The sequence below is a fragment of the Nylanderia fulva genome, unplaced genomic scaffold, assembly GCF_048542155.1.
Source record: "Nylanderia fulva isolate GAGA-0341 unplaced genomic scaffold, ASM4854215v1 Scaffold2, whole genome shotgun sequence".
Lineage (NCBI taxonomy): Eukaryota > Metazoa > Arthropoda > Insecta > Hymenoptera > Formicidae > Nylanderia > Nylanderia fulva.
The window spans coordinates 877,878-890,418 of NW_028190263.1; the positions used below are offsets into that span (position 1 = coordinate 877,878).

Sequence of the window (12,541 nt, forward strand, 5' to 3'; positions counted from 1 at the left end):
TGATTTTCGCTATCGATGTAAATACCATTAGCCCGCGGAAGTTATCCATAATGCAATTTCTTGATTGATTTACACCGTAGGCAAAGTTTGCCGATGTACGTTAATTGACCTCATTATCACTATCGTCGGAGGGGCATTAAAGAAGACTACTCGTAACGGGCGGCGATCTGAAAATACGAGTCGGGATTTTCTCATCGGTACTCCGAAAGAGTATCTGCGAATGCAATTTCATTAGTCTAATGGATTTCGATGCTCGAAACGGTAATCCGCCACTTTTTGCGAGCCACGGCACGGAAAATTGGATAATTCATGGGTTTGAAGTAATGAAAGAAAATGTAACGCGCGCGAGGAGAGGCGCGAACGATCCGATAACTTTAGAAATTTAAGTCCACTATACAAATGCTAAGAAAAGGAAAATATAAAGGAAAGATGAGGATAGATAAAAAAAAAAAAAAAGCGCGCGACGAACGACGGAAAGATCGGCGGAATCCGAACAATTCAGGAACAACGCAATTACTCTATCACAATAGACTCATCGACAACGAGAGTTCTCTTAACGTGACGTTATAGGAACGAAGAAATTCGCCCGGGATCGAAAGAGAAGATCACGAGAGAACGTTTCGCTTTTACCTCTCGATTAATCGACCGAAGGTATTGGAGTCGTCGAGTGCTCTCTTGAAATGTCTCCAAATCTCGTACGATACACTAGCGTATTATGAGTTGATCCTGAGATTGACAAAGAAGAGAAAAGAGAGCGCGAAATAAAGAGAAATCTCGAATGTGATTACTATACATGCGATAATAAATATCATATGCGAGAATTCATATAGGAATATATATATATAATATATATGCTTGATGTTTTTATTTATATATGTCGCTCTCGCGCATGTCAGTTTTATATTAACCACCTAATTTGGAATTTAATTGCATTCCGGTGACGCTAACGTCGGCCACAATCGCCTTTTACATATTTTACTCCTTTCGTTAATTAAACTTCGCGCACGTGCGCAAATAAAACGAATCTGAAATGTAGATTTCGCAGCACTCCCGCGTTATAACACGCGCGCCAAGGGGGAATAATTTATTTTTTTTTCAACGGCTTCGCGTATGTCGCGTCCAAGCTAGTTTATACTGCCTCTTCACACAAAACTTTACAGCTCGTAAACACAGGAACAGAACCGGTGCACGTGGCTGCCAGTTAATTTAGCGCGAGTTCGCGATACGGTATGTACCGCGTGAATGCGTGCATGCGATCGCGTTCACCCTCAACGTTATTTCGGTGCTTGAATTTTTAGTGCCGTTTCTGTCGCTCGCGGAGGTTAAACTCACCGGAAACTAACCGAAGAACGATCAAGATGCCGTCAATACTGTTTCAATATCATTCGACTTTCCGATTAGAATTGAAATCGAGGAGTTCGGTATAAAAGGAACTCAAAAATAATAGTGACGTTTTGAAAAGAAAGAAAGAAATTAATTTATAAATTTAATGTCAAAAAACATTATAGAAAACATTATTAAAAATTACGACAAATTAAGATAAGAAGATTTTTGGAAACTGAGGAATTTGAATCCTTTGTTTGGGATCTCAGAAATTCACCTTGTTCCTTCTCTAAACATCCCCTGTAAGAAAAAGACGAGAAAAATATTGGTCCGAAAGTCGGCTGAATCGGGAATCGAACCCGAGATGAATATGGAGTTTTTAAAACAATTGGAGAGCTGACTTACAAATATTCTTATTAATATTATTAAAAATATTAGCTAAAGAATCTTTTTTTGAGCATATAAAGTTTTCAGATTAATAATATGATTTGTAAGTAAAAAGTGTTTAATTTTCTTTGATACCGATTTTAAATCCAATAGTATTTTATAATAAATTGACTGGCAATAAATTTTTTTTTTAGATTTTTCTTTCGATTATCTGGCGAATACATTTTCTTATAAAATAAATATTGTTGAGCTAATTATATATATTTTGACGATAACGCGGCGTATCGCTGGATTTAGAATTACGAGCGAGAGAAATCTGATGAACAAGCAGGTGCTCTGCGCTGATCGATTCTACGTGTCCTGTTTAAGTGGAGGATGTCGTTTTGGTGAAACCACATGGAGGGTGATCGAATCCAACAGAGACTAACGGAAGGAAAGTCCTCTACAATACATGGTTCGGTACATTATGTACAAGAGATTGCAATGAGGAAATAAATCGCTCACTTTCCTTAATGATTTCCCGCTTGTGCTTCTCTCTCGACACGAAATTTAAGGAAATCACATAAAAGTTAATGTATTGAAGTTAGGGCATGTATTGATCATCAATATTTTGAAACGGTATCAATCAATCGGAGCTTCGGGGTACGTCAAATATTTTCATTTTACATTTTCTCTCGCAAAAAAGCGGAGCTCGCAAAAAAAGGTTGACAGAACACAGTGCAATGAAATTAATGAGAGAGGGTATGGACGGAAAGGGACAAATTACTTTTCTGGCAGACGTTCCATTTCACGCACAATTTAACCTCTGCGATCTCCGTAAAAGGCGTTTGCATGATTGCTTTGCTTGCAATATAGTTGAAAAGAAAACGATCAACGGCAGGGAACGGGATCAGGCGAGCGCATCGCTCGCCCTGCTTTTACCTAATCACTTTTGTGATGGCTCGATTAATCTTTCTCGCTGACGAAATCAGAGCTGTTGCTTAAATCGGGAATTTGTTTGAGCACACTGCGGAACTACATTCGTACGAAACAGAAAAGAGAATTGAGTGGAGAATTTTATGTTTCAATTCCTCATTTATGTCACATTCATAATTAATTTCGATTGAAATTGTAATTATATATGAATCAATAGATATCTAAAAAATTTTTATAATTAATAATAATTAAATTAAAATCAAAATTTATTTGACATTGTTTTTGTTCGAGTAGGCATAAATACTTAATTGTCATGTGGCTGATAAACATAGAAGAATAGGTGAAATGATGAGATCTGTCAAATTCCTTGCAATGATAGAATCGTTATTTTCCCTTTGCTGTTTATTTAAAATCCATGAGAGGGCAGCTGTTTTCATAATAGATTGTTTGAAAGGTGCTCAAATAAATCTGGAAAAAACTGGAAAAACCATAAATTTTTAAAATCATTCCGATGTCTCTTTGTTTCTTGTTACATCCTTAATTCTATCATGAACGTAGATACGATTATCTATTATCACATAAAGGAGCCTCTAAATTCTGTAATAAAAATCACAATTAATAGGTAAAATAATAATATTGAAATATTATTATTATTTTGTGAAAAATAATAACGAAATATTAAATTTATTTTTGTTCCAAGACGAAACGTGATTAAGATGTAACAAAGGCATAGAAGGATGAAATAGACAGAAAAGAGGTGGTTGGAATTTTAAATTAGATCTGCATATATATGTAGTGAATTAGTATACTACTTTACAATATTATCTTATTACTGTATAATTTTTTTTATGTTATTACTCTGTGTTTTTGCGGCTGACAGTTTCCACTTTACTCTGACAGTTTTACTCGGCGAATTTATTTCTGCTGCCAGATGAAAGCACTTCGTACAGGTTTTTTCTTTGATTACACGTCGCGTCTCTTTCTGTGCAGCTGGCACAGTATTTAAATACTTGATTGCGCGCACCCCTTTTTCCTTTGGTTCACCTTCGCGCTGGCTCTAATCTCTGTCTTTATTTTTGGTCATTGCGAGAATCAAGGACGGAAACACGACGGTGCAACGAAAATAAGTTAATTACTCATGTTAAAAACCTTTTTCGAGCTTACAGTGGTGAATCGTGCAACGAATTTGATCCTACGAGCTAAAATTGATAATTTTTCCGATTCATTAATTATCATAAATATACATGATTGTCGTTGAATTCAATTAAGACACAAAAATGCAAAAATGATAAATCAACATAATATAAGATATAATACCGCGTTACGCAATTCGCGAGTAGAATTTTATTTCATTTGCCATATTTTCACATTTGATCCTCACGCGCCGTTACCATGAAATAAAGGACGTTAACGGCCATTATATTGTGTAATATGTCTAAAGTCATATCGAGAACAGGTCGTGTAAAGCCGGTTTGTGGTGCGTTAAAAATGACGAGGAATAGTCCGACAGGGTGTCGACGTTTCAGCATTCCACGAGGGTGGAATTTAACAGCGGCGCACTGCCGGGTTCGTTCATAGTTTACCGCCTCTCGACAACGACGGCGAATCACCCCTTTCGCTTACTTACTTTTCCAGCTATTCGACGCGACTACCGGCCGCGAGCACGAAAAGTCTCGCTGAGATTCCGTCAAGAACAGGAGAGACCAACATCATGCCCGGAGTCCCTCGGGAAGTCAAACTCTCGAGCGCGTCGAGATGTGAATATTTTATCTCGATATACTTTAGCACGTCGCGAGCGAGTGTTGCTTCCTCTCGTTACCGACTCGCCCATTCGCGTAATTAATTTGTTCATTACTTGAGACGGCGCGGCGGAGAGAGAAATATAGAAATGTTATTACGTGAATTAATTTCTGCCACTTGCTTCTTAAAATATACTCGGCGAAATTGCGTTTTAACACTCGCGGTGGAGAGCGAGCTTTTTTCACTTAAGGCGTATTACCACTTAAGAAGAATTTACGAAATGTCCGCATTTTAAATGCGAAATCTCCGCATCTTATTCGCGCTAACAACATTTCCGTTCGCACGGAAACGGAAGAGAAATTATTACGGGCCGCAGCGATTAATGCAAATCTGAAATCGTTTGATCGGGGTATGCGCAGAGATGCGCGAGTGAGATCCGATAGAAATAATGCGCTAAATGAAAATGTGTTTCAGTCGGGGGTGTTTCAGGAGGGAGGAAAGAGAAAAAAAGGGTAGAATTCGCGGCGCGATTTAAAATTTAAATGTTCAGCGAATCCGCGTTCGCGTAAAACAAGTCGGCGGTTGTTTATTTGTTCGTTGTGTAGCCGATAAAATTTCACAGGCGGACGGAGAACGAATCGATACGCCCATAGATTGCGTGTATTTACATCGTCGAAGAGTTATTAAGGAGTAATTAGATTACGGCTATCTGTATTACATCACGGTATATCGATATTAGCTCTCTTTGCTCTTGTCCTGACGGTCTTGCCGTAAACGTTTATAACAAGTATATATATATATATATATATTTTCTTCATTCACCGAGAGGAGAGAAATTACTACGTAATTTCGAAAGGATATATATTTATACATCGACGTTTTATGGAATAACATACGTGACGGAAAGTGATTATATTATACGATGAAAATGTGACAGCAATTAAAATATTCTATATAAAAATGCTATTTCGTCAAATTAAGACAAAAATAAATTCTTCAGTATTCAGTTATTTCTCTAAAGATTATTTTGGAGCGCAGAAGCGGGTTAATGGTGATTAATTTAACCGTATTTATCCTAAAAGATCGTGTAATCTGTAACAGTCTCTCGTACAGCTCACACGTTTACGCTCGTATGTTTGGTCACGAACTCCCGATTGTTGCGACTGACCGAAACGGATATCTAACGGATGCCTCTGCTTCAGAAAGGACGTCCGACTTCCGGTGCAGCTTCAACGAGCCATGGCCAGGGAGGCGGAAGCTGCGAGGGAAGCGAGGACCAAAGTGATTGCGGCGGAAGGTGAAATGCGAGCTTCCCACTCCTCTGAAAGAGGCCAGCGACGTCATTTCCACGAGTCTCGTTGCCCTACAGGTACATACATGTATACAACACACATATGCACACGCTCGTATTTTATCCCTTCGAGTTGGACGTTAATTAATAAAATGCTGCTAATTATCTACTATCGAAAATTGTCTCTGCGCTCTATTTAATGGCCTCGTCTTATTACATTTTCGTTTTCGTAATATCGATATTACGAACCGGTCGGCGCGTTGCTAATTAATATTAATTAACTAAAATTAATATTTGCATTTAATCGCGGCTTCGGAGCGGCGTGTTACAATTTTTCAATTATCGAAAAGTATAATTCCTCATTATGAAATCTAACGTGAGAATAATTTTAATTACCACGTGCATTGATATTTTAAAACTTTGGTTCGCGAGACTTTTTATTAATTTAAAAAATTAAAAATTTTTTTAATTGCGTTTTATAAAGTAAAAAGTTCTGCAAGAAAAACAAGATTCTAATTATATGTTTTACTAACAACATGATATCTGACTCGCGTAGTTTAGAATTAAACAAAACTCCACGGATGACATAATTATATAAGATATATATATATATATATACAAGTGGAAAAAATTCTCACATTTTTTCAACTCTTGTTACTGCTAACTACGATATCTGCATATTCTGAACAATATAATGCGGCGAGGAGAACTCAACAGTCATATTCTCATTGCCGGTTGAGTTCCTGACGCCTTTCTTCATCCCCAGCTTGCGCGGTCATCAGGAAACTGTACAGATGGTAGAACACTTACATAAAACAGAGGATAAATATTAAAATTTATGATCCTCTCTTTTTTATCACTAATGTAAAAAAAGATAATTATATTTGTAACATAAAGATAATACGATGGTCTGGTTTCGACAGCAGCTTTAATATAAGAAAAATAATTGAAACAAAGAATTATAAAAAAAAACGGATTAATCTGTTACTTTGCTGTTATCACAAAAGTTATATATTTACGTGTAAAGCTGTCTCACTTTTTTATTAATTTAATTTTAATTTTCGTCGATGACACGTACAATCAAAATTAAAAGAATTTTTATTCATATCTTATGCATCCTTTCTATTTAGATTTGATCATTAGAATAATCTGCAATTTTCTTTAAAGTTTGTTCTTTAAATTTCGTGAATGAAAAAAATATTAATCTTGAACATCCAATATAAAACAAATATATCGTACAAGAGAGAAAGAATTGAAAACGTATATCTGACTATGTATGTACATACACATGTGTAAACATTTTGTCAATACGAGCGTTTTTCGAACAGAAAGGAAACACCGTTTGTTTTCAACGATATTCGCCAACTAACGCAAATTAATAACGCAGTTCTCTTGATTCAATTCGCCGCAGATGACCGCGCCCGCTGGAGATTCGATAAACATGTGTGCTCCGATAAGATCACTTTCAAAGCACACCTTCGTTTAACTAAATTCACTGACCCGGCTCGTGTGCAAACAGTACCACATCAGATATCGTACATGTATTTTTCTACGTAGAATAGGGAAATGATACGGCCGATCGGCCGGTGAACGAGTTTACGATCGCCACATCGTGATTTGCATACAATCCGTTTTACTATCGCGTGTCTCTCTTTCCGTCCTTTAACGTTTACTAAATACCGTAGAGTTCGCTTAAAGTCCACATTCGTCGGTCACTCTTTTATCTCTCACTCATCATTTAACATTTTCAACATTCTTTGTGGTTTTTACGCTCGACTACGTTGACTATTTTAAAACTGCTGGTTCTTTCTCTTTCCCTCTCTTGAAATTTAAAATTATAATTTTGGCAACAGCCAGAAAATCGCACAAATACAAAGTATTTATACGTGCAGTAGAAATATTAATATTTAAAGATTTTTTGAATAAAAAAATAAAATTTTTTAGATAAAGAAATAATGTGTATTAAATTATTATATCTCTACTAAAGTCGGGTTTAAGTAGGATTTTATAATTCATCGATAATATTAAACGTATAATATAAAATTTGATATAAAATTGACGTTTTAAAAGTAAAGTTTGCTTGATGAAAGTTAGAAATTCAATATATATCCATAGTACACAACATATTAAAAAGTTGAACGCATTAGCTCTCTGCCCGTAGTTTTGTTACCCTATTTCATTCGGAACACTCGTGCGGCACAACGGTTTTTATTCGCTCAAGTGCACAGACTTTTTCAAGATTACCGTTCGTGACGCGATCCACTGACGTTTATTTTCCCGGGAAAACCGCATGTCAAGTCTCTTTCACTTTTTTACAATTTTTTTTTTAAGTTACTGCAACGTACCAATTCGAAAGGATATGACGGTGCACAAAATCGACATGCGCCGTAGATCTTTTTGTACGTAGCGCAGTAGAAGGAAGCTCTCAGCTAGCGCGGTTTTGTCCGACGTGCATTCGATTATGCTCGTAAAGGGAAATGCCATTATTCGCCAAACGCACAAAATTCGATTGCAAGGAACGGAGCGCTTAAAAGTGGAGAGTAATATTCTTCGTTTTTCAACATCTCTTCACATACACGAGTAATCTCTTCTCTTTCTGCTTCTCTTTCTTTCTCTCTCGTTTATCGTTTAAGTTCAAAATTAATCAAAATTCGCATTTTTAATCGTATAATTCGTAATTTATAAGTGACGAGAAAGATAAGGGATACGTGTATTATTCGAGTTAATTGTTTCGTGAATATTTGAAAAGCAGATAAAGATTAATTAGCCAATAATTCATTGAAGCGTGCAAAGTTTCGAGCGTGACCCATTTCGCATAAATTTTCGCACCGCGTATATTCCATAATTTCCAAAACGTTTCAACGCGTTTCCATTTAATCGCGATAAACAATGCACGATTCGAGAAGGCGATCCTGCCTACTTGTCTACGTACATTTCGCCATGCACACTTCCGCACGGGATTTGCTACCAGGAATGCTAATCGCGCAATATAGAAACTCAATGGAGAGAACACCGAGAAAGAGAGGAGGAAAGGGCTTTGCATTATGCTAATGATATTCGACAAAACGAATGGGCTGTCCGCGCAAAAAGGCAACCGTGTCGTATATTAAAGAAATCCTCTTTGCTCTCCGCGCGAATATTCATCCCGAAGGAGGGCGAATTCCGGGGCCTCCTTTCTCGTCCCCATTCAATGGGGAGACGAGTATTCAACAAACGCGATAACTTTGTTCCTAGCCGACCTGCCCCACAGCGTGCCCGACCAGGTTTTTACCCGGCCGATGCATCCCCGAGTGCGAGGAATACCAACCAATTAAAAGAACAATGGAGCCTGCAAATACCATTGTCGTACGCGCGCTTTCCCTTCGAGCGTATTCATAAAACGCCCTTTTTTTTTCTACGCATTTCGGATTTTTTTCTTAAAGCGATAATCGTTCCGGAACGAGCAGATCTCATTTCCCGCGATGACGCGCGCTCCGAACCTTTTTTCCTCTCTCCGCTATTATTAATATAATTTTGTAAGGATCGAGATAATTAAAGAGACGAAGCGGTGATCCCTCTATATTATATATTCTCTCTTCCTTTTTCTTTTTGTTTCTTTCACAAAGCTTTAGACGCGAAGCGTCTGCAAAACTTTCGTGCATAATTATAATTCTTCTATAGGTATATCATGTCATATAAAATATGTTCTTAATAAAAAAGAATGCATTTTTTTTACCCATAACAAATTTTTTATCATTATAATTTTGGATTAATATTACATAGAATAATTGGAATCATAAATATATTGGAATATTAAATAGCTCTATCGAACCAATTATCGAGATAGATTTTTATTTTCTTCTTCAATCAATATGCTAATACTTTTCTTTCGCGATTGCGACAAAAGACGCTATTATTGGTTATAATTATAGCGATTAACAATTATCGGCCAGCGTTGATTGATTGATCTTTGCGATAAAGAATTTTCTCTTAGAATGTAAAATCATTGTAATCGTGGAACAATATGGTAGTGAAAGAATTTTATAAAATTTCTCTGATTAATATTTACTACAATAAAAAAATTAATATCTACCACAATAAGATATAGAATATGTTCGATTAATTTTACTATGTGCATAGTAATATTTTTATTGTGGCAAATATTAATCAGAGAGACTCTTATAAAATTCTTCCAGTATCATATGGTCTCACGATTAGCATGATTTTTAGGGTAAATTCTAAGAGAAAATTCTCTCCGTGTATTAAAATGGAATCGAAACGACAGGAAATGAGAAACACTTTTGAATTATCAAATATTAGGCGAGTATTAGGAGGTATTAAACATGATTGTTCTTTAGTTTTATAATTAACGATTATCGAAACACATAAATAATTAATTCCGACTCTATCGCGACGATAGCTATTTATTTAAATACGTATTTCGCACGATTTATATTTTTATACTTTTTCACAATTGATAATTATTTCTTTAATAAGGCTTAGGTTTAAATATATATTTTTCATCACGCGCATTAAATTTTTTGTAGATTTAATTATATTTTACCTGCTCGATTTAAATATATTTTCGCATTTTGCAAAGTAAAAAACGAATCAGATCGAGAAATTCGAATAATTCAAATTCGTGATACATTAATCATTCTCAACAATTATTTTTTCTTCATGGCGTAGCAATACATTAAATATTTTGATAAGAGAGAATAGAGAAAGAGAGGAATAAGGGTAGAAAAGGAGAATATTATCTAGCTTTATTTTTCGTGACACACATACATATATATATATAATGCTGTTATACTAACCTTGTTATTATTCGGGTGGCGACACTCGAACTGGAAGATAGAGACACTACGTGTGTATCGTCGTCCTACATATATGTATCTCTCTGTCGCGATTACGAAAAGTAGTAAAAGACATGATACAACATATTAAAATATTCGTTTTAAACATAAATAGCGATAATCAGCTGGCGTGATTAAAATTTCCATGATAAACGACACTTCATCACGATGACGGCGATTATTTATCGAAATGAGCGTAGCATTTCTCATAATATATTTATTTGAAATAGGAATCGATAGGAAATAGGAATAATATATTGTTTTATCGGATGTTTTATGATCGATAATATATCTTACATCTACAAATATGTTTGAGATCGAATATATCTCGCGCATCGCGAATAAATTTTTCGTCTATTTCAAGTATAATACATCTGTTAAGGCTTTCGCCGGGCAACAGGCAATAAATAGGAACAGGAAATAAATTCAGAAAATAGAAGAAACAAGAAATTCAAACATACGAAAAACTGTATCAATGCAGAATAGACTGTGACAGAGACAATAGGCATAGAATTTCCATCATGTTGAAAACTCTGTGCTTATCATCTGTTGCCAATTAATCAGAGAATTCGGATGTTTTCAATTATATTTAAGAACTTTTGATGTGTGTGTACATGTCATCCTAAAAGTATCAAAGTAACATATTTTTAAATTCTGTAGCTTTGAGATTGCGGAACAAAGTACAATATGCGAATAAGGAAAAGATATTTAATATTTATATGATAATGAATATTAACAAATTAAATATAATCGACTGTTTCACTATTTTTAGGCAGATTTTTAATTTGAGCATAATCCTTTTATCGTACAGTATATTATAAAATTAGCGAAAATTATTTTATATCGCCGCGGCCTCTGTACGTAGATCGTGCCCTTTTTTTTTTTTTTTTTTTTTTTTTTTTTAAGTCAGGAAATTTGCCTAAACCAAACTTCGCGTCCTGACCCTTGAGGGAGGGCCAGGAGGCTTCGTGGCGGATTCCCGTCCGCAGTATCCCGAAGGACTATCGGACGGGGTACCAGCCTAAAACCTGACTATAGCCCCTGGTCGTTGACGGGTATTGTCCACCGCGGAACCGCAAACGCATTACTTCACGGTGGACACCCGACGTAGATCGTGCCTAGATAATTTTTTTTTTTTTTTTTTTTTTTTTTTTTAAATTACTTGACGTCTATTACGTCGCTTTTTCTCTGCCATTTATATGTATGTGAATTGAATCTGCGATAATTATCTGCTTAATAATATCATGTACAATAAGTTTTTCTATTTCTATTTAAATTATTCTTGTACAATATGTGTTAACATTTAATTTTTAACGTTTTTGAGAGCTAACATTAAAATTCGGTTAAAGTAGAATTAATTTGTGCGAAATCGGATTGAAAAGAACAAAGTTTTATTGCAAAGTGGTATGAATTAAAATCCGGAAAATACACAAGCCTTAATTCATAAAATTTCCCCTTAATCAATTTCAACTCGAAAATTATAAAGCGATACAAGCGCATATACAAATACCCACATATATATACATATATATATATATATATATATATATATATAAAGCTCGACAAATAGCCTTTCTCGCTCGTGTTTGCGTTCGAGAAAAATATACGGCTCTTTATACACATCGTACATCAGAATCCCGTATTTAAACATTGCGAGGGAAAATGGGGTTCTCTCGCAAATGGGAAAGATAGAGATTACCAGGAAGTGGATCGAAGGCAATGGGAAGAAATGGAACGGCACATAGTCGAGTGGCGCAATAGCGAGCGCATTACGGACACGGTGATGTTTCTCTCAGCACGTCGGTTGCCAAGCTCCGGCTTGATATGTAGCCGTGAGAGAACGTAGACACGTCGCAAGAATGTCTGCGCGAGCGAGCTCGCCAGAGCGAATAACTTCCGTATCTAGTAATGATCTCCGAAACGTCGAGCGCGATTTTGCATTTGCTCGACTAATCTCGTCCGAACTGTCGCGATGTATTTTATCTCGCGAACTCGGCTAACTCGCACGCCTCTTGTTAGATCTCATTCAGCATCTGATGGCACCAGCTGA

The 12,541-nt window shown here is 36.0% G+C and overlaps 1 protein-coding gene across 1 annotated transcript in view; it reads left to right on the forward strand.

Moving 5' to 3' along the window:
• The window catches only part of LOC114945319 (podocin), a 223,804-nt gene that overhangs the window by 182,296 nt on the left and 28,967 nt on the right, over positions 1 to 12,541 (forward strand). The window contains exon 8 of the mRNA XM_085482092.1: positions 5,568 to 5,734. Within this exon, the coding sequence (XP_085338218.1) occupies positions 5,568 to 5,734 (167 nt within the window). The remainder of the gene's footprint in view (positions 1 to 5,567; positions 5,735 to 12,541) is intronic.